General features: G+C 38.6%; 1 protein-coding gene across 10 annotated transcripts in view; it reads left to right on the top strand.

Annotated features, from left to right (window-relative positions):
* The window catches only part of TACC2 (transforming acidic coiled-coil containing protein 2), a 212,729-nt gene extending 190,657 nt beyond the window's left edge, over positions 1 to 22,072 (top strand). For all 10 annotated transcript variants that reach the window (XM_060768557.2, XM_060768563.2, XM_060768556.2 and 7 more), the window contains 6 exons: positions 1,259 to 1,335; positions 5,007 to 5,050; positions 16,356 to 16,516; positions 18,480 to 18,586; positions 19,387 to 19,507; positions 21,564 to 22,072. In XM_060768557.2, coding sequence (XP_060624540.2) covers positions 1,259 to 1,335; positions 5,007 to 5,050; positions 16,356 to 16,516; positions 18,480 to 18,586; positions 19,387 to 19,507; positions 21,564 to 21,629 — 576 coding nt within the window. In that variant the 3' untranslated portion in view covers positions 21,630 to 22,072. The remainder of the gene's footprint in view (positions 1 to 1,258; positions 1,336 to 5,006; positions 5,051 to 16,355; positions 16,517 to 18,479; positions 18,587 to 19,386; positions 19,508 to 21,563) is intronic.
* Positions 22,073 to 23,602: the final 1,530 nt, after the last annotated feature.

The raw sequence follows: 23,602 nt of genomic DNA, 5'->3' as shown, positions 1-23,602 counted from the left end.
TATTGAGTTGCTAGATAATGAGCTGGTTGATAGGAGACTTAGTTTTCGTAAACTTCGGGCTGCTCAGCAGAATCTTCAAAGGTCACAGCCCCCATTACAGAAGAAACCTATATCAGAAACTCATGTGAGAAGGTATGATTTCATGTCTATATTAGAGAGGCCCGGGAGCATTGACCAACCAGTCTAGTCAATGTTGGTAATTGAGACAACAGCTCTTGCCAAGTCCTGGTCAAGGGGATTCTAGTTTCATGTCTTTGTTCTGGTTTTATGCATCCAAGTTTTAAGGATTATTCCTGGATTTTTGTATTGGATTTTATGCTGCTTTGTGCTTCCTGTTCCTTGTATTCATGTGCCTGCTGTTCTGATGTTTTGGAATTCCTGCTTACTCCTTTACCTTGAATCTTGTGGACTATTTGATATGTATAGACTTTGAAGTTTTTACTAATGTTGCTGAAGTGCTTATATAATCTTCAATAAACTTTTTTATTGATTTAATTTGGACTGGAGTGCGGTGGTTAAGTACAGAGGTGTTTCCTACACGGGTGCAACAGCATTTTACCCCTTAATCCAAACTAACAAGTAGCTAGGATAGTGTCTTCCCTGAACCTCAGCTGTAAACAGTTTTGCAGTGTAAATAATTTTCTTTTACTTGGCCATTTGTTTCATATGGTCAGTCTGTTTATGATGATAATTATTTGGAGAAAAAAATCTTGCTTGAAGTATGGATTTCAACACAGCTGTTTTTGTATATATAACAGAAGAACACACACACGGGCACCATATGTATTAGCTTATTAAATTTATAACACTTAGATGTCTTTGGTCAGATTTTGGCAAGCTCCACTGGTGTGAAGTTCACATCAGTGTTGCACATGTAAAAGTGAGGTTATGAGCTACAATTTTATCATCTTCTGATAATGTGAGTGAGATTTTGTATTTTTGGTGAGGGGGGGGGACCTAGTATAATATGAATGTCATATTAACTGATGGGGTCCAAACTAAAGCACATCTGTAGGCCCTATGTCTTTTTCTCCTGTGTGAAAGATACTTTCTCTATCTCTATTAACAATTTAAGCTGGATTAACCTCTGTTAACCTGGATCTGGATTTTACCCTCTTTAATTTCCCTAGCCTTAAGTTTGTTTTAAAATAGAAGAAATAGATATGCCAACATATTTTGATTTATAAAACTTGCCCTACCCATTTTGGATTGACTCTTGGTATCTTTATGATGATATTTTTTTCTCTTTTCATAATAGATCGTAGCTAAGGAAAGAGAGATATCTGAATGGAAAGAGAAATATGAAGAGAGCAGGAGGGAAGTTATGGAAATGAGGTGTGTTTTTATCTTTCTATGCCTGTTCTTTAAGATGGGAAAGAACATATGGGCTTTTCTCCTTTAAAAAACTGTTAATGTGCTTCTGACTTTTTAAAACTTTTATTACTGGGTCCTTACTAATGTTGAAACAGTGGGTGGAAAGAAACTGAAACTGAGACAGAACTATATTAGGTCCTCTAAAATTAGAGTGAAACTGAGATTGAACTATATTGGCTCATCTGTGTTAAAAATAATGTGTGGTATTTATGCACTGGGTTGTAGGTGATTTGTACCTGAAATGACTTTGGGGATCTTTCTGAAAGTCAGCTGAATCATTGCTGCTAACATGAAATGGCTTCTCTAAATCAGGACTTCTTAAACATTTTCCCATTCTGACACCTTTCTACCTGAGAAATTATTACATGACCCTAGATATGAATAGTTATAAAATCAGACATTTACTGCTATAAATCAGCACTTGCAAGGCTTGCTAAACAGGGTGATTTTTCCTTTGTAGGGTACTGCCTTTTGGTAGAAAACTGCATAGAGTATTTTTGTAGACTCCACTGTAAACATTCATATTGTGGCTCACCAAAAAGCATAACAGAAACTGGGTTGTTGTCTTCAGACCTCACTACCTCTGAGGATGTTTGCCAAAGATGCAGGCAAAACGTCAGGAGAGAATGACTCTAGAACATGGCCATATAGCCCCAAAAAACCTACAACAACCCAGTGGTTCCGGCCATGAAAGCCTTCGACAATACATTCATCACCAAAACCTTTTACAGTTGCTAATTTTTGGAGCCCCAACATTGTGCTCAGGGGACCCCATTTGTAGTCAAGACCCAAAGTTTAGATCCGTTCTTCATTTGCAAACTGCTTCAGTAATTTTGAATGGAGCCAAGTGGCAGCTGTATTTTTAGTTAATGTAGAACCAAGCTGTCAGTGCTGGAACCTCCCACTTCCCTAGTTCTTAATAAAAAGATGTCTAATGGACTCTAAATGACTAGCTTATTTGAAATTAAAAGCATTTTCTTGTAGCCCAGAAAAAGTAAGACTGTCATGTCAGTTCTAAGTGCATTGGATGTAAACAATTGGCAGGTTTTGGCACTTGTTTGAAGTTAAATTTATTAAAGCATTTATTCAATAACTGCAAAGTTGTTAACAAAAACATTATTAAAATATTGTTTTATTTATTTATTTCATATCAAAAGCATTGCATAAATAAATAAGTTTAAAACTGGTAAAATAAAGGGACTCCCACAAGCTGCTAAATAGCTTTGGACCAAAACGGGCAACCGCGACCGCAGTGTCTGTAGCTTTTAACAGTTCTTCCTCTGTGCATGAGGCAGGGCATTGTGGACAAGCATACAGATGATAAGTTGTTTGTTCTTCTCCACAGTCGCACTAGATGGAGGACTCTTCTAGGTCAGTGGTTCCCAACCTTTGGGCCTCCAGGTGTTTTGGACTTCAGCTCCCACAGCTTCTTAACACCTGGTAAGCTGGCTCGGATTTCTGGGAGTTGCAGTCCCAAAACACCTGGAGGCCCAAAGGTTGGGAACTACTATTCTAGGTAGTGCCATTTTGCCAGGTTGTCATGTGATCTCCCAGCATTACTTCTGAGTCTGTTCAGGGACTTCCATGTTGCCCAATCTTGGTTTGTTCCCGGAAGAAGAACCTTGTGGGGAGCCATCCAGTTGGAATTGCCTGATTTTGCTGCCCACAGGGATATTCTTGCTGTTGCTGGAGGAACACTTAGAAGAGTGGTGGTTCCCATGAAACTTTTCTTTGATTTAAGTCTACTGGGAAGTGGCTGATTGTGGGTGGCTTTCACAGTGTTCAACCTTGTTTTTCTTGCAATTGGCAGCAACTTCCCATTACACATCGGGTGGGGGGGGAGGGCAATGCCCACTTGCGTTACAACAAAATATTGGTATAAACCTTATACAGCAGTGCTAAAATACTATAAAATCAACATCCCAGCAGTATATCAGAGGTACAGATACTGCAATTAATTAAAATCAATACATAAAATAAACATGAGACCACAAAAGCCATTTTGGAAAAAAGTGTACCATTAAAACAGAATTGAGGATAATCTCCCCACAAAAACTTCACTTGATAATATGCTACAATATCACTGCCAAAAAGGTTCTGGTTGTATAGCAACATAGCATACCTGTGGCAGAATGGATGCATTGAGCAGACCTTTAAAAAAAAGACTTACTGTGTAGGGAGTTTCACGTGGAATTAGGCCTTCTTCAGCTCTTACTTAAACCTGTGACTTATTCATCCTTATTTAAGATGACCATAGCAGTAGGTCAGCTTGATAAAGCAATAAAACTCACACATTTTTTCATTTAAATAACTAGTGATACTTTTTTGGTAATATGGAAAAATATACTTGGGTTTTTTCCAATCATCAAATTTTAAAATATCTTCAAAGAATTATTCAGTATGGCAGAATCTAGAGGGGGGGAAACAGGCAAGGAAGCACATGCTTGACTTTATTTAATATTCACTTTGCAAATTGTGACTCACCGTGCAAATGCTGCGGATCAAGGCTAGTCACATTTCATTAGCCTGATTTCATTCTGGAAAGACATGGATGAGCTGCTTAAATCGCTTATAATCTCCTTATTCTAGCTAGCCTCTTTTTGAGAACAAATTCAAAATAGGAGGTTGGGTATGTGTGTTTTAAAGTGAAGGCAAAGCTGTAGAATTGTCACTTTGCTTGAAGGTTTAAAGTTTTGTCTTCAAACTGGGACAAGCAAGGATTTGAATGGCATCACCTATGCTTTCTGTTTCTCCAAATAAGAACACAATTGCTAATTATTTTAAATATACGAAACTGAGTGCACTAGGAGGCAAATCATCATCCTTCCTTCTTGCTGTCCTGGTTTCCTGGCAAAATTAGGAAATCCTTCCTCCCACACAAATTTATTAATTGGGCATATGGAATAGCAGAAGGACACAATCTGTCGTCTACTTGAAGTTAGTAACAAAGTTCATTGATTTCTAATAGTCTTAAGAGAGAACTTTAAATTATGACATCTTTGATATATTATCCATGCAGGGCTTCTAGTCTGCTTTGCTGACAAGTCTTATCCAGTTTAGATGCTTGGAGTCCCATCTAAACTATACATGCTCTCTACCCATGCTGATGATGGGGTTTTAGCAAATTACTTCCAGATTTCAAAGTCAAGTATGAGAGATTCCATATTAATTGTCAGTGATATTAATAGATGCTTGATGAAAGCTCTTTTTCTGCATCTACTGTACCTGAAGCATAGAAGAAGGAGTTGTATCTAGTCCCAGAAAGACCACACGTGTTGGGTATCATGTTATGGAACACAGCAGCATGGGTTTAATAGTTCTACTATATATTTGGCTGTGCCATGTGTTGATTATGCAGGAGTTATGAACTCTTAGCTCTCCAGATATTACCTGATTGGAGGTCCCATCAGCACCTGTCAGCATAGCCAATACTGAGATACTCAGGGAACTGCAGTCTATTGGCATCTGTAGACCATACACTCCCCTTTTCTGAATCCTGAATTCAGATTAAATATTTAGGTTATAACTCAGCCCTTATTTTCCCCATTATGTATTCTGAAGGTGTTTTGATGCTATTGTAAAAAGTAACTTATACGGACACATTCATTTTAATCTTTTCTTGTCCTTTATAGGAAAATCGTTTCAGAGTATGAGAAGACAATCGCTCAGATGATAGGTAGGTGCTATTGTCATGACAGACAGACTCCTTGGTCTAATCAGAGACGATAGGAATTAATGTGAAGCTGAGTTGTACTTTTGATCTAAAAATCCACTTTTCTTTGGTATTTTTTAAAAAATTAAGAAAAAAAATTATGATATCTGCAATTAACTTAATAGCTATGATATATTCATGAAAATGAGATTTGAAAAATTCAGAGAACTATTTAATTCAGATGTCTGATTTTGTATATACAGTCTTGGCATCCCGGGCAGAATTTGTTGTTAATTAGTTAGATGGTTGTTGCATTATTTAATACATTTGTGATTAGAATGATAGCTTACAGTGTAATCACTAATGCCAATGGGTGCTTTCTTTTCATTCTCCATATGCATATGTTTGTCTCTGTGTGTGTCTTTTAGCACAGCTCCCAGTTCATGGGTTAGTCGATACAGAAATGTTTAGCAACTCATAATCCAATCCTAAGCACTTTGATCACAATCCAGGGCACAACACAACGGAAGGGGTTTTGGCATCACTTCACTCTGGGAGCTTTCAAAAGATGTCTGGGATGCAGTGCACAAAACCCCTTTTAGTGGGCAAATAGGGGGCAAAGGCTTCCTACACACTCGCAAACCCTTTCACATTCCTGCAGGCCCCTTGAGCATATTTATCATTCACTTGAAAGCTGGTTTCACTGATTACAGTGAAATTTACCTCCAAAGAAATGTTCAGAGATACCTCAGCCACGCATCATATATTACATATGTGAGGAGAAGTGGAATTAGATTGCAGTCAGCCATTTTATTAATTTTTAAAAGGAAAAAGAAGAAATGGTGACAACACAGCTGGCTCCCAAATGAATTTCAGTCTGGAAAAGAAAGAAAAAACATCCAGAGCAATTTTTCTCATTTGGTTTCGGCCCCTCCACCTCAAAGCAAGGAACCCTTTCTGACTGATTACAAATTTATTTATATGATTGCTAGTCAGTATTTAATCTTCAGATACCAAGACAAGTACTCAGCAATTTCAAATATATAACCTCTCCAATCTGGAAATGCCCCAGAGCTTTTGAACATGTTGCCTTGCAAAACTCACTGTCTTACAATGCTAAACTTGTTTTGGGGATAACTTTTCCAAATTAGTTTGGCTGTTAATTGCTGGTTTGTTGCAAAACATCACAACTCTGTGGACCACCGGGAATCTGAGGGACACATTTGTCTTCCTTCAGTTTCAGAAGTGCTTTTGGCACCAAATGTTTGTGTCTAGTAGCACAGTCAAAACAGAGTCATCCTGTTAACAGAACATCAGCTTTATCTGATCAAAGATTAATCATTACAGTGCTTTTGAGATTAATCTCTCAGACTCTGCAAATATATTATTTGAATGGTTAGAAAATAAAACTTTATATCTGCTTCATTTGCAATGTGATGAGGGACAGATTAAGGGCTCATAAAGGAACATCACTCTGAAAGCCTTGGAATATTTATGATGTTGTGGGGAACAGCACTATTTATATTCTTTTTTATGTATCCACAGTAACTTTGCAAATATGGAAGTGCTTGCAGTATTAAGCATGGTATTTCAGATCCGAAGTTGGCACAGTGTTGGTGTATTTGGCTTTCCAAGATGTCATTGGGGCACTCAAGCCCTCCAGACTTCCCAGACTGTTTTTCTATGGCAAAAAGGATGATAAATTGTTCTCCAGAAGTAGGAATTCACCATTTAAAATGGATTCTGGGGCCTGCTGCATTATTTAATATTTAAAAACTTCACATTTTTCTCAAAACAAGCAGTGAACTACAACCACTTTCTAATTTTGCTTCTTTCATTTTAGGATATTTAGGCAGTCCATGTAATTCCTGTAGGACGCTAGGGTGGCATTTTTCCTCTCTGACCTACCACAGTTGTCCACCACTGTTATAGTCTCACCAGATCAAGGGTTTGTGTGTAGTTTGTTTCTGTCGCTCTCAATACTCATCCTATCTTTTTTTCTCCTTTTATCAGTATTTGTATCACCCTACCAAATGTATTCAACACCTGTGTAATAATTTGGAACATTTTCCAAAACATTCTGTATATGTGCGTTTTTTCTGGTGCCATTTCTACAGTACAAGATAAGGATCAAACTTAAAAATTTGCCCTAAAGTACTCATTGGTAACCCTTTGCTTTTTAGAACTGTAGGTTAGCTGTTTTTAATAGGTAGAAAGGAGCATAGTTTTGACAGTCTGTGTTGATGTGTGCCTTCAAGTTGTTTCTGACTTAAGGTAACCCTAAGGCAAACCTATCATGGAGTGCTCTTGTAATATTAGTTCAGAAAAGGTTTTCCTTTTCTCTGATTCTGAGAAATGTTTATGTGACACCAGGTATGCAGGTGTGTAGATTGGTTGAGGAGGAGGGAAGATGGCAGCGTAGCCGGAGCCACGTCTCTTTCACTCCCTAATCCTCCAAGCAGCACAATTAGAGAGGAATACTGACAACAGACTGATAAGCCACTCTTATCTCAGAGGAGTTTTGAACGTCACCAGCAATATTCTATTAATCAACACTGAGAAAAAAGAAGAGGGTGAGAAAAACAAGCTGACCCATTTAGCTTTCTATGGATTCTGGAAGCTGAAGCAACATTTATTCTTAAATCATTGTTGTGGATTTAGCAAAATACTACTCTAAGGCTATTCTACTAGAAGGCGGCTTGTTATAATTTCTTCTCCCTGCGTTCTCAGCCCCGTGGTGGCTGTAGTTTCAAACCTACTTGTTTGTTGTGAGAATTATCCGGTGCTGAGAAGGAGTAAAAGTGAGGGAGTAAGAAAGAGAAGGTTCAAAGAGCAAGAAAAACAAAGAAAGAGTCTGAAGTTCAGGGGTACTTTCAACTGACCTCTTGCTGAAGAAGTGGATTGACAGAAAAGGCTTCCGGTTAGTGAAATTACCCCCTCAATGACTGGACATTGCTCCATATATCTTTGCCCAGAAATATATCTTAACACTGAGATTTGCTCTAACTTTGACATTTACAAAGATTTTTGTATTTCACAAAGCAAATTCATGGAGAATTTTTAGCATCTAGGTAATTTTATAATTCTTACTATTTTTACTACTTACTATTTTACAGTTTTATTATTTTAATTTTATTTTTATTCTTTATTTCATTAAACAAACATTTATTATTATTAATTCAATATGAGACTTATTTATTGAACTTATTTTTCCTACTTTTTAATAACTTCAATAAATTTTAAATTATATGGATAAAACCTAGTAAAAATAGCATCATCTTTGTCCAAAGCCCAGGGGTATCAAACAATTTTGATTTTGATTTTAGGCATAAACTTTCAACACCATAGAATAGTCTCTACATGGGTCAAAATACACAAAGCTTCTGCTCTTAATACTCTGCCTACTTTTGTTCAAAAGTTAGTTTTGGAATACTATGACCCAAAGAACGCTGAGAAAGTATTAATAGCAAGTGAGCACTGGTTGAATCAAGAATTCATAGATCTCACCACATTAGACAAAGCAAGTACCTTAAAGACTGTTTATATTACAATGGAGGCAAGAGAGGATTGTGATGAAGCAGAATCTATCTCTCAGTTCTCCCTTAACGAACATGCTGCTAATTGGTCCATTGACCCAGGTCTAATGGAAGTGACGCCCTCACCAGCATTGAACAGACAATCATCTTCATACAAAGAAATTATAAACACTCTTAAAGAGAGGTCTGGCAGACTTCATCCAGCAGCTAAAGAGAACATTGAACCTACAATGCATGACCTCATGCGAGACCAATGCTTCCTAGTAGAGCAGACAGCAGAAAAATTATTTCAGAGGATGGATATGCTGCAAAGGGAAGTTTCTGGCCTAAGAGCAACCATTGGAGCTTTGACTGGTCTGGTAGAGCTTGGGATTCTGACTGCAGCACCTCCAGGAAATTGCTCTAGCCAAGAAATGGAGAGAAGTACTGGATCTGTAGTTTGCCAAGCTGACAATGAACCAGAAGTAGCCAAACTATCTTCAGAAACAATGGACAAGCAATTAAGTGACATATTGGAGGACTGGAACCTGAACTCCAGGAGATGTCCTCTAGTTGGAAGAAACGAGCTGTGCCCCAACAGCACCAAATCAATTTCGGCGCTTAGTCTTACTCCCTCAGACCCAAAATTCCAGGTAATAGATGAGTTCCTGGAGGGCCAGTCAGACACTTCTCTTCCCTGCAACCAGGAGACACACAACAACAAGAATAATGCTAGATTTGATACTGTATTTAAAAATTCTAATAGTCCTGCTGTAAAAGAGGCTTCAGTCACAGGAAGTGAATGCCCTACTCTCTCAGCACTCCAAAAGAGACTCAAAGAAATGGCAGAGGATAGTAGAGAAGTAGATAGCAAACTCCCCAAACAGCTGGAAAGAAAACCGTCCTCCAATTACATTCAACATAGAAAGAGACACCCTTCTGGAGGGCAAGTGATTATACATAATTGGCCAGTGAAGAAACCAAGTGGGGCAATGATATCGGCAAAGGAACACCTAGCAGAACTACAATCTGCCCTGGGGTACACATTGGACTTAAATAATGGTGTATTCTGTAAATGTCTGATACAGAATGGTCATAGAGGCAGCATAGAACTAACATTCCAGGATCCAGAGGTGAGATGCAAATTCTTGTCCTTATTACCTACTCTCAATGAAGACCTACTACTTGAAATAAAACAGCCACAAAATGAAAATAGACCTTGGCATCCCAAGCATCCAACATCTCATTTAAAGAACAAGAGGGAAAGCACACCCAGAAATGGAAACTGGAGTAGCAGGAGATGGAATAATCGTTACAGCACCCCGCCTTTCATTACATACCCAAACAACATCCAGCTACAACAAGAACATAGGATCAGATGCACAGGACATCGAAGGCACATGGTAGATGTAGGTGTGTAAAATAGGTATATAAATCAAACATTTAGTGATACCAAATAAGCACTTAGAAGGCTTGCTAAACAGGCTGATTTTTTATTTTATGAAGTTTTGGCTGAAGCATCTTTTGCAGTCCCCTGTAAATACTGCACTTCAAATTTGTGTAAATGTCTAAAACAGCCACTAGGTAATGTCCAGAAAATTTTTCAGGACTCTAACATTGAGCTAAGGGGACCTCATTTGTGGCCTTCTCTAGAAGATCATTCCTTTACACCTCCCCTCCCAGAATGAGAAAGACTGAGACTCAGACTGGGATCTGGATTCATTCCAGACCTGAAGGAACTAGACTTTAAGCAGCCACTCCTCTAGGCACTTGTCCAGATGTCCTTATCCATGCAAAGATAAGCATGGACAAAACATTCATATCTCTATATGAATAAAGAGGAAATGGGGCTAAATCATATGAGGCAAAATGGCTGAAAAGGAGCTGTTTGGAGCAAGACACTTGCCACTCTCCCTGCCCCCTCCTTTCCCATTGGGCCTAGATGAAGTCCATCCCAATTCCTAAATCATGTTTTAAGAGCTTTTGTTGAGATCGTCTGCCAGAAGAACCTCCTACATTGTTTATCTGATTGGATAACAAAATCTAAACTTACCACATCCATCTTTTAAACTCGGACATCATAACACTTCAGCTTTATGCATGTGCATCCATAAGTGATCTTCACAAGACTTTTGGGCATAAGGCATAGCCACTTAAATCATGCAGGTTCATACCCTTTGGCAAAGTTGCTAATGTTTGTGAAACCCTTAGGAAAATCACTCAGGGTTGTTTAGAATCAGAGAAAGAGATTCAGAATGATTTTTTTTAACATGGTAGAAGTCGTGGCTCCTTCACTTTGTTGTTATTGTTGTTACGTGCCTTCATATCAACTCTTGACTTTTGTTGAAACACCTGACAAGATTTATTCAAAGTAGGTTTGCCATCACCTTCTTATTAAGCTAATAAAGTGTGACCTGCCGAAGGTCATGGTGTGGATTTCCATAGTTTAGTGAGGATTTGAAGGCTTGTCTTCCAGGGTTCTAGTCCATCGCTCAAGACCCTTATATCACGTTGACTCTCCTCCCTTACCTGCTGCAAAATAAACATAATAGAGGTTCATAGTGACACCATTCTTTCCCATTGGAAAGAAGAGTTTTTTCACATGGGAGAGGTTTGAGTCATGAAGAGGTATATATATTCATTGCGTCAAATGGCTGATGTCTGGACAATTGGAGCCTACGGAGCCTACAAATATATTGGTAACAAAAAATACCTTTCCAGTCTGGGTTGCCAGAGCTAAGATGCAGAATCAGACACAGAATCAGAAATCATACTTAAGTGGTGGTTAATGCTCAGTTTGGATGGTTTAAGTGTTTAGATGGCTAGATGTTTTGTGTGTTGACAGCAGGGTTTCAGATTCCAATTATAAAAGGAAAAGAAATGGATGCCATCTAATCCTCATATATCTGTCTATGCTTCCTGGTTAGATATGCATACGGGATGGGATGTGTGTGTGTGTGTGTGTATGCGTGTATACACACACACACACATATTGTCTGTATGCTGCATCAATTATTGAGTTCTAAAGGTTGAAATCCTTCAAGAAAAGAATAAGACAAATATCACTCTGCTTTCTGCATACAGCTTGAAGAGACCCTTTCTGAGCTCTTCATAAGTCTGTAGCTGAATGTATTTTGCTAATCCCTTTCGATGAAACGCTGAATTGGGTCAAATAGTCATGATAAGGCTTTAAAGAAGTGGCTTAAGTAATGCAGTGCCTGTGACACAAATGCAAAAATGTCTGCTCACTTCTAGAGATTGGAATGTGTGAGCTGTGATGCAGGGGTTTCATCTAACTGTTTTTGTGTATGACTATCGGCATCCTTTGGCATGTATCCTTCAAATGTTGTCCATCTTCATATGATTTCCTTTGCTAGAACTGTTCCGTCAATCTCTGCCATTCTTGCATGCTTTTTTGCTTTCTAAAATTAAATTGCATTTTGGCTGTGTTCTGTGTTTGCCACACTGTAGCTTGGAGTGCCATCCACTGACAGAAACCTATTTTTTAAAAGCATTGGCGGATGGAAAGGATTATTGAGTGAAATATCACTCATCTGGATAAGCCAGTGCTCCACAGATTATGCAGGTTCCCTTTGAATGGTCCTTTTGTCCCTGACATTTTGTGAGAGTAAATTCCATAAAAAGCATTTCCATTTTTCACAGTTTCCATATTTACATCCTGATTTCCTGCTCTCACTGAACCATTCATTCACATGTTTGCTTACCATCCCTATATTTGTTGGCCAAAACCAAATTCATCAATTCAAGACAACTATGCTGTTTTGATCTCCATCTCTGAATTAAGAGAATATTGTGCTCTCTGCATTACAGATTGTTGCATTTAATTTTTCTGCTTTCTTGATAATTCCCTGATTTTTCTATTTTGCTTCCATTTTTGTTGCTTCTTGTTCTTTGCTTGCAAATCCAAATAAAAGGCAAGCCTGGTAAGTAATGCTTTTGCCAACCTTGGCACCTGCATATTGCAATTTTTCTTTCGCTTGTATTCTGTCTATTTTGCTGTATCCTCACAGGAATACAAGGCATTAATTACCCATATGTTTGCAAAGGAGTGGCAAAGTCTGTGTTGTGAGGTTCATTACCTCCTGAGTTAGGGTGTGGCAACAACATGTTATATTATTACAGGCTAACTATGAATTCCAGTTGTTTCCAAAGCATTTCCATGGATAATTCTGCATTATGAATTATGCTGATGGGGGCCATTGCTTCAACTGATATCCAGTTTCTATAAACTTCTTAGTCACTTTCATGCATATTTTTATAAGAAGAGAAAATGCTATTCTTTTGGCCTCATTAACCAGTTACTGTACCCTTCAACCTTCAGCAGGACATGCAAACTTCAGTTATGGGGACAATCTGGCCATTTTATTCCAGAGAAGATATTCAAGTGCTGGATGCATAGGTCACTCAAGGAAATGTTTTGCCACTCTGACATGATATCTAAAGCTGATGATTCTGATAACAAGACAGGATTTAGATTTATAAAAATCATTTTGCACCAGAAAAATAACCCTCGAGTATTTGGGGGTTTTTTTGTGATAGATAAGAGAAATAATTATCAGAAGGCAATAGTACATTTAAAAATTTAAAAATTACATTTAAAAATTCTGATAATTATGAGAAAAGTGTGGCAATATTGCATCCTGAGATGGCTGAGAACACAGGATAATAGAAATGGGTGACAGGAATGGATCTGTGATGTTTATCAATGCATTGGAAGGAAATGTAAATGGAAAAATCCATACTTTTATTAACTTTACATTTTAAAAAAAGATTTAATGCTTAAGGTTAAGGTTTCCCTTTGACATTAAGTCTAGTTGTGTCCGACTCGGGGGTGGTGCTCATCTCCATTTCTAAGCCAAAGAGCTGGCATTGTCCGTAGAGGCTTCCAGGGTCATGTGGCCAGCATGACTGCATGGAGCACCGTTACTTTCCCGCCGAAGCAGTACCTATTGATTCACTCACATTTGAAAGTTTTCAAATTGCTAGGTTGGCAGATGCTGGGGCTAGCAGCGGGAACTCACCCCGCTCCCCGGATTCAAACTGCTGACCTTTTAGTCAGCAAGTTCAGCAGCTCAGTGGTTTAACCAGCTGCATCGGCAGGAGATCCTACATATATACATACATATATAAGACAGATAAGACACTGGGCTTTATGGATCTTGATTATTCATCTTCCTGTTCTGAAAATCCACACAAACTCAAAACACAATCTGAAATCCAAAATGTGGAATGAAAGAGTTCTGTGTGGACCCAGAGGTGCAATAACTCTCTACAGGAGTAGAACTCCATGAGATGTCAGAGGTTGCTACTATAAGGAAATCTTGAAGATTTGCTTGGGATGGACTCACGCGTTCTAGTGGTATGCAAAATAATCTGAAAGGTTTACATATTCAGGGCAGTTGTTCACTCACTCCCGGCTAATTTTTGCCATATGGCATAACATATAACATTTTTAACTTAGAGGTTTCCCTTCTATAAATCTTCCCAGGCCTCATTTCAGAATTGCTGGACTTGAGAATCCTAGTATAAAATAGGTCGGAATAGATTGTCTCAGCTCTACCTTCTTGGAATCTTCTAATATCTGCTGTTGCTCAAAAAATCTGGTGCAAAGAAGCCCTTTTTGCAAAGTTTAAAAAGAATACATTATCACATATTTTCTCTCTTCCCCCCTCTGTTTTCAACACTTTTCTTACTGATTAGCATAATCTTTGCTTGATGGGGTTGGTATATGGTTTATTGCTATTAGCCGCCTTTTCTAAAAGCAAATGATTGAATAGGTAAGTATTTTCTGTACCACTTGTGGGGATTGAATGCACTATTCCAAATTGAAAATCCAGACAATATTTTCTTCAGCTTATACCTGTTGCTCTTCTCTAGCAGTTATTTTGCACAATGAAATCAATGAATGATGGTATATCAAGAGATGCTTTTTTTCTCCAGTGCTTTGAAGAAAGGGATATGAATATTTTATGCTATACAGTTTTTTTTCAATGTCAGGAGCGACATGAGAAAGTGCAAGTTGCTTCTGCCATGTGCAAGGATGTTGTTCAGGGGACACCCAAATGTTTCACCATCCTTTGGGAGGCTTCTCTCATGTCCCACATGAGAAGCTAGAGCTGACAGATGGGAGCTTACCCTGCTCCCTGGATTCAAACCATACGACCTTTCGGTTAGCAGTCTTGCTGGCACAAAGGTTTAACCCTTTGCACCACCAGGGGCTCCTTTATGCAGTGTTAACCAGAAGTTAAATTTGGCTCATTGATTAGGTGCTATAAAATTAAAAATGGAAGAGAAACATTTTGTAGTTGAGGTGTAATTTATGCTGGATTTATACTATTTGCATTTTTAATAGATTGTGTTACACAGAGATACATTAATTATTTGACACACAACAACAACAATCCTATCTCATCAGCCAAAAGCAGATTATACTACTTCACATTACCTTTTAAAGGTCTGTACTCAAAAGATTTGCATGAAAGCACAAATCTGCTATGTAAACACAAAAGCATGTTTGCTAGTGTCTGTGTTGTACAGAGATGCTGGGAAACAGGGAGCTGTGGTTTGCTAGACACATAAATGCTTGCTAAGAACAAATTTTGTAGTATGTCATGTGATCTTTAAAGATTTGACAATTTAAAACAGAAAGGTTGCAACTTTCCTGTGCAGGGGAATTAATAGAGATGTACAAAATTATGAATAGTGTGGAAAAGGTGGTTGGGAGGAGAAACTCTATGAAGACTAAACATCTAATGAAGGTTTTCAAAAAGACAAAAGCATTTATTTGCACATTGTCTAGTTGAACTAAAGAATTTTCTACCTCAAGATGTGGTCATGGTGACCAAATATATCGCTTTGCATGGAGAATAATAAAACAATCCATTTGGTATATAAAGGCCCAGGTTGGCCACTGCATGAGGACCAGGATCCAGTTTCCCCCTCAACTGTCCATGGACTCAACCTCTTAAAAAAGAAGCCTAAATATCTCATTTTTCCTCTACAGTGCCTTACATCACTTCCCATCATCATTATGAGAGGGACTGCAAAGGGAACAATTATTATTATTATTATTATTATTATTATTATTATTATTATTATTTATCTAGGAATTGTGTGGGAGTTATAGAATAACATGAGTTATTTTCATGTATTCTCACATGTTTGGGGACCCTCTGTGTGGTTTGGAGGCAGAACGTGTCTAGAAACCACCATGTCGTTCTTAAATTAAGAATTGAGGGATTAGAAAGTTTTGAGGGATTCTTGAGGGGCACAAAAGTGTAATCCTGGGATTGTATGTGGCAACACTTTGCCAATCCTGATATAGATGATGACTGCATACTATTTCTAGGATCAGAAGGAAAGCATCCATAAATGTAAGTCATTGGGGAACAACAAAAGAAAGGTATTGTTGTCTTTTGTCTTCATGTGAGGCTCTCGTTGGCCGCTGTAGGGAAACTGGATGCTGGACTGATCCAGCAAACCTTTTCTGACATAATTGTTATTACATTGTAATCTGCCAGCTTTTCGGACTCATTTTGCCTACATAGGTATCCCAGTTTTGCTGAATTAAGAACTGTACTATGCTCAATTAAGCAAATTTCTTGAAATGGCCATATTATTGGCAAAAATGTCATTCATTTCCTCGTAGAATCTTTTTCTTTGCATTCTGTGTTCAAGAAGAGAATATAATCTGTTCTTGATACTTAATATCATCTATAAGTCACACTAGAAAACAGCAATTAAAATGGGTTTGTCATTCTTACCAGAGTCTCTTCTATCATTGTCTCCCACAGAGGATGAGCAGAGAGAAAAATCTGTATCCCATCATACTGTCCAGCAACTGATTATTGAAAAAGAGCAAGCACTATCGGATCTGAATTCTGTTGAAAAATCATTAGCAGATCTCTTTAGAAGATATGAAAAGATGAAAGAAGTCCTTGAGGGATTTAGGAAGGTACGTCCCTGTGAAGAAATGCTTGTCACAACCAAGGATCAATCACAACCAAGACTTGTCCTATAGCAAAGGATTGAACTGGTCTCTTCTAATTCTGATTCTGCTCTTCTAGGATTTTTCATTTAGCATAGGGACTGGTTGACATAAGTTTCTATGGAAAATTCTTAGATCTTTTTAGATCCTCAGTGCTTCTTAGATCAGTGCTCAATTGACCACAATCATGTTTACAGTCTTGTTTAACAGTCTTGGGATTGCAACCACATAAGGTCCATTGCAAGGGTTTCATTTGGCTTCAAAGCATGACCAAGGTTTTTTGACATTACACATTTATAGTGCTATTATTCTACTTTAGTTGCCATGGCTCCATCCTATGAAATCCTGGGAGTTGTAGTGCCCAGGCACTCAAACTCTCTGGATGAGATCTGTATGTTCCTCTCTCAAAACTTCCAATTCCAGAATCAAATAGGACACAACCTGTGGAATTTAACTTGTAGTAATAGTGATATAACTGTGTAATATGAATACTTGAGGGATATCAGCAGCGACTACCTTCCTCTAGTCCAGTGGTTCTCAACCTGGGGTCCCCAGATGTTTTTGGCCTTCAACTCCCAGAAATCCTAACAGCTGGTAAATGGCTAGGATTTCTGGGAGTTGTAGGCCATAAACATCTGGGGACCCCAGGTTGAGAACCACTGCTCTAGTCCAATGGTTCTCAACCTGTGGGTCCCCAGGTGTTTTGCCTACATCTCCCAGAAATTCCAGCCAGTTAGCCAGCTGTGAAGATTTCTGGGAGTTGAAGGCCAAAACATCTGGGGACCTACAGATTGAGAACCACTGCTCTACTCAAGGTAGATAACTGTAGTGTACCAGTAATGGCAGCCTCCATACTCTAGTACAGTGCTTCTTAAACTTTTCCACTCACAACCCTTTTCAGCCTGAGGAATTTTTAAGTGACACTAGGTATACAGGTATATAAGATAAGTAGGAAAATAAAACATTTACCGATAACAAATCAGCTTTTGAAAGGCTTGCTAAACAGGGTGATTGTTCTTTTTTATGAAGTATAGCTGAAGCATCTTCAGCAGAGTCCACTGTAAACACTGTACAACAGATTCATGTCAATGTCTTAAACAGCCAGTAGGTTACTGTTGCCAATTTTTTGGGACCCCAGCATTAATCTAAGAGGATCCCATTGGGTCAGAATTCACAGTTTAAGAAGCAGTGGTCTAGTAGACTAGAACTGAATCTGTAATAGTGGGTTGTTGTAGGTTTTTTGGGTTGTATGACTATGTTTTAGAAGCATTCTCTCCTGATGTTTCGCCTGCATCTGTGGCAAGCATCCTCAGAGGTTGTGAGGTTTGTTGGAAACTGGAAAATTGGGTTTATATATCTGTGGGAGAAAGAACTCTTGTCTGTTGGAGCTAGGTGTAAATGTTTCAATTGGCCGTCTTGAATCTGTAATATAGTATGTCCTATCCTGTATCAGAGCTTCAGGGTCAGATGGCTCATTAGTTGAGCAGCTTGTAAGCTGCCTTCTGGTCATCTCCTGCTTGAGGTGGGCCTTAAGTGATTATATCGGAAGAATGAGCCACAATAACTTCCTTAAACTAGTATTTTAATGTATTGTATGTATGTTCTACTTTCCTAGATGTGAATGCTAAAACTATAACTTCTGTAGAAGATGACTGTTACACAGTATGAATACTCAGATTCACTACAATAACTGTAGTGTTTTAAATATAAGTTAGATTTCCTTATTTCTTTCCTTTCCAGCCAGTGATCATACGTCTATCTGTTTATACTATGAACTGCCTGAAGTTCTCATAATGTCAAGCGGCATACAAATATTATTTTAAAAATACAGAAATGTAAAGCAACATGGTTGGTAAAAATTTGAACAACATGCTATAAATGCACCCCTTCCTCTTCTGGTAATTTATTCTACTTAATTATTCCATTTAAGAATGAAGAAGTACTAAAGAAATGTGCACAAGAATATTTATCGCGAGTGAAGAAAGAGGAGCAGAGATACCAAGCTCTCAAAATTCATGCGGAGGAAAAACTAGACAGGTATTTAATTGCTCGGTGGGAGTTTGCACTCTCAGACAATAACCATAGGCTTCTGTATAATACATTCCCATCAGGGGGGCTTTGTGGATCACAAAGAAAAATTGTGCTAAAGTTAGAAACCTTGTTCCTTAAGCTAATTGGCATGATCAAGTCAAGCATCTCTAGTCTATAATTCTGAAATCCAAAATTCAGTATCCCTTTAGAATTATATAAATGCTCCTGTACATAGATGCGTTACAAACACTGCATAACTTTCATGCAGAATATCGACATAGCACAACATATGTCAGTGATTTGATGCCATTGCTTTAATGTGCCATTGCAAGTGCAAAGCACAATGTTGTTGGATGTGTCACTCTGCTTCTGCTGTTGTCAGCAGAAAATAACTGTTTCACTATGATGTGTAATTCACCCCACATCTGAAGCTCTACTTAATGCCAGTAACAGAACCCCAGTCTATACTTGGCAGCTTTGTAAAGGCGCACTTCCACATCCAGCACCAACCAGTTTGGTACTTGAGCCCTGTGCTTGTGCCATTATGTCCTAAAATGCCCTAGTTTATCATGCATTTCAGATAAAATAATGATTGCTTGTATGTTTGTTCTAGAAAGATAGAATGCACACATGCACACAAAAAATATAAGCAGCTGATAGCTCTTGAATTCAGCTTTCCTAAGAGTATGCTCCAAGCAGGCAAATTTCCCTCCTGCCCCTCATCCAAGTATTTTAATGCTATTACTAGACACCAAAAGCAAGACAATCTGTCCTTGGCACTCACTCTGGTGATTGTATTTCCACAGAGCCAATGCTGAAATTGCACAAGTCCGTGGCAAGGCTCAGCAAGAACAAGCAGCTTACCAAGCCAGCCTGCGTAAAGAACAGCTGAAAGTGGATGCGTTGGAAAGAACACTGGAACAAAAGGTGACTTGTGAATGGTACCTTGAAGCTGCTTGTGGGGGGGTGGGGTGGGGGGGGTATCTTTGAGTCCTTGATGAAACACTATGGTTACTTGCTTGAAGCTAATCTGGAATGATAACATTCAGATTCATTCCTTGATTGGAGAACTATTTGTCTCCACATGCACATCTTGGTTCATGATCCAGCAGTCAAGCTTAGAATGAGTTAATATTCCAGTAACACCAGGATATCATTATAGTAAACTATGGAATGATGATACCAGGTAAACTCTTTGAAGCTCCCAATCGTGAGACCAGGGAATAGTGAGCAAGCAAAGCGACAATTATGGTGAGTCCTACCTTTTGACATTAGTACAAACAGTTGGCTGTTCCATCTCAGGATCCATTTCATGAATTCTTACTACTTGCCGTAAGCCTATTATCACGGAGGTTAACATCATCTGGGGAGGCTCTGCTCTCGGTCCCACCTCCGTCGCAGGTATGGTTGGCGGGGAAGAGAGACAGGGCCTTCTCAGTGGTGGCTCCTCAGCTCTTGAACTCCCTCCCCAGTGAGGTTAGATCAGTGCCCTCCCTCTTAACCTTTAGAAAGAGAACAAAGACATGGTTATGGGTTCAAGTCTTTGGCTAATAAGGAATGTGTTACAAAGAATAATTAGGAAACATGTGCAATAACTATTTGGAATGGCTTTGGTATATGATTTCTGGATCATGGGATTTTAATGTCTATACTAGGATGATTTATGCTTTGTCTGAATGTTTGAATATTATGTATGTCTTATGTATGTTTTAGTTGATTTTAAGTTCATGGTTATATGTAGTAATTAGTTATTTTGATTTCTTTGTGTACTGTATGTTGGTACTAAATTTTTGCCATCAGTATGTTGTAAATCGGAGTCTCCGGTGGTGCAGTGGGCTTAACCGCTGAACTGCTGAACTTGCTTACCAAAAGGTCGCAGGTTTGAATCCAGGGAACGGGGTGAGCTCTCACTGTTAGCCCCAGCTTCTGCCAACCTAGCAGTTCGAAAACATGCAAATGTGAATAGATCAATAAGTACCTCTCTGATGAGAAGGTAACTGCACTCCATGCAGTCATAGTGGCCACGTGACCTTGGAGGTGTCTACGGACAGTGCTGGCCCTTCGGCTTAGAAATAGAGATTAGTATCAGCCCCCAGAGTCAGACACGACTGGACTTGATGTCAGGGGAAAACCTTTACCTTTACCCTATATTGTAAACCTCTTCAAGTCCCTCCAGGGGTGAGAAAGGTGGCATATAAATACAGTAAATAAATAAATAATAAAATATTATGAGTGTTAAGTGGAAGTTGTTAACAAGAGCTTTATTTTAGTGGTGCTCCACAGGATAGTTAGGTTGTGACCAGGATAGTTAGGTTGCACATCTACATTGTACAATTAAATCTGTTTGACACCAGTTTAACTGCCATGGTTCAATGCTATGGAATCATGGGAGAAATAGGATTACATGGGCAAAGTTCAGCCCTCCAGGTGTTTTCAACTTCAACTCCCACAATTCTTAACAGCTGGTAGGCTGTTAGGAATTGTGGGTGTTGAAGTTCAAAACACCTGTAGGGCCAAAATTTGCTCATGCCTGGATTGCAGGGTCTTCAGCCTTATTTGCCAAGATGTTTCACCCAACTATAAATCTCATGATTCCATAACATTGAGCCATGGCAATTAAGGTGGTGGCAAACTGTGTTAATTCTATAGAGTAGATGCACTCTATGTCTGGATCCAACTCAATGCAGTAACTTTGTTTAGTCAAACAACTGATTGGCATAGATCTCATTTTCTTAGAGGCAAGGTTTAGCTAAGTTCATTGTGTTTTTAAAAAAATCTGTTGAGTTCTCTTTTGCAAGTATAAAACCTTATAAAACTGTGGACTGTGTTCTGGATTTCTTAGCTCACACCCATCTTGTCATTGGCCCTCTGAACTGTCGGTGATCTCTAACAAAAGATTCAAGCATGTGATGGCAGCTGTTCAAAATTAAATGCATTTTACACTGACCAGTGTTTACTCTCTATTCTCTGTCTTCTTTTCCAGAATAAAGAAATAGAAGAACTGACAAAGATTTGTGATGAACTGATTGCCAAAATGGGGAAAAGCTAACTTTTAACCAAAATCCTGGAGTTCAACTTTGAGTGCAATATGACCACTGGCACACTGACGTCCACACTTCGATGTGAACAGGATTCTATTTTCACTTTTTTGTATGCACTACTGTATTTTTTTCCTTTCTAAATAATGTTGATTTGATTGTATGCAGTACTAAGAAGACTATCAGGATTTCTTGCTATTGTTTGCAATTTTTTCCTAGTTATAATCCATAGCAAGTTGGTCTCAAAAAGTTCCTGTATCAGGGAGATTTGTCCATTTCTTTAATAAAATCAAAGTTGCCCGCCTTCCCTTTGTACATGAGTTCCCATGTTGGATGTCTTTTTTTGGATTTAATATAAATGTGTATTACTTGCATGGGGACTCTTGCCTTAAGGAGTGTAAATTTGATCTGCATTTACTGATTTGTAAAATAAAATGAAAATTTGAAAAGTTGAGATTCTTGCATTTTCCAATGCTTTCTGCTTTCCACTGTGGAAAAAATATGGCTTGGCTTCGTTTCATTGTTTGCTTGCATCTCCTTTTTCTTGGATGTTATCCCTTCAGAGGTTTGGCACTAGCAGAGCTCTCTTTAAATTCAGAGCAGCTGCAGGAAAGCCTTGGTAAAATACAGAGTGGATTCACCATCTCCATGGTAAAAAATTCACCCGCTGCCCTTAGGGCATCTTAGCAACAGTATATAGCTAAACAAGCTACCTATTTACACTAGAGAGGAAAACAGCTAGATGGGGTTTATGGCTATAGAAAACAGATTTCCTAATCAGATGGCTTTAATGATGCATTGTTGATGTTTTGATTTGCTGCCAGGTTACATTGGCTTACAGAGACCCTATAAATACAAGACTTCCTAAATCCCCAGTCATCGGCTGCCCTACCTAGGTCTTGCAAACTCAAAGCCATGACTTCCTTGATTTAGTCTATCCACTTGTAGTGCATTTAGAATAACAGAATCGTAGAGTTGGAAGAGATCTTTTGGGCCATCTAGTCCAACCCCCTGCCAAGAAGCAGAAAAATTGTTTTCAAAGCACCCCTGACAGATTGGCCATCCAGTCTGTTTAAAAGCCTCCAAAGAATGATAATCCACCACAGACCTGGGCAGAGAGTTTCACTGCTGAACAGCTTTCCCAATTAGGAAGTTCTTCCTAAGGTTCAGGTGGAATCTCCTTTCCTGTAGTTTGAAGCCATTGTTCCACATCCTAGTCTCCAGGGCAGCTGAAAACAAGCTTGCTCCCTCCTCGCTATGACTTCCCTCACATATTTATACATGGTCATCATGTCTCCTCTCAGCCTTCTCTTCTGCCAGCTAAACATGAACTGCTCTTTACCTCCTATTGTCTTCCATTTGACCAAGGGCCTCATCACACTAGAGAAAAAAAATCCACTTAAAATCCAGTTTCTCTCTCCTTCATAATTCTGGAATTTGTTTGTTTGTTTGTTTAGAACATTTGTATCCCGTCCTATTTTCGACCTCCGAAGAAGGACTTGGGGTGGCTTCCAACAATATAAAAACACCAATAAAATGCACAATTACATAAAATGATAATAAATATACATTTAAAAACAGTTTGCCAAGTTTCTAATTTAGGGAGGAGCCTTTAACAGCCTCACTAAATTACAAACCCCAGAATTCTGCAGGAGGTAGAAACCGGATTTTAAGTGGATTTTTTCACTAGTGTGATAAAGTTTCAAGTGGTATCTTTTTCAATAGGTCATGTTAACTCATTCTACATCCAAAGTATAACAGTCTCAGTTTAGTCTCTTTTGCTTCTAGTGATAGTAATGACACATACTTAGCTTTAAGTGGATGATAATCCGTCAGCCGTGACAGCCAGCATGGTGTAGTAGTTAGAACATTGGACTACAACTGTGGAAACTAGAATTTGACTCTCCTCTCAGCCATGGATAATCTTGAACAAGTCACACTCTCTCAGCTCAGAACAAACGCTCTCTGAACAATTTTTGCCATG

This window comes from Anolis sagrei, chromosome 3 (genome assembly GCF_037176765.1).
Source record: "Anolis sagrei isolate rAnoSag1 chromosome 3, rAnoSag1.mat, whole genome shotgun sequence".
In the NCBI taxonomy this organism is placed as follows: Eukaryota; Metazoa; Chordata; class Lepidosauria; order Squamata; family Dactyloidae; genus Anolis; species Anolis sagrei.
Note: the sequence above shows the minus strand (reverse complement) of the source record. Positions and strands in the feature narration are given on the sequence as shown.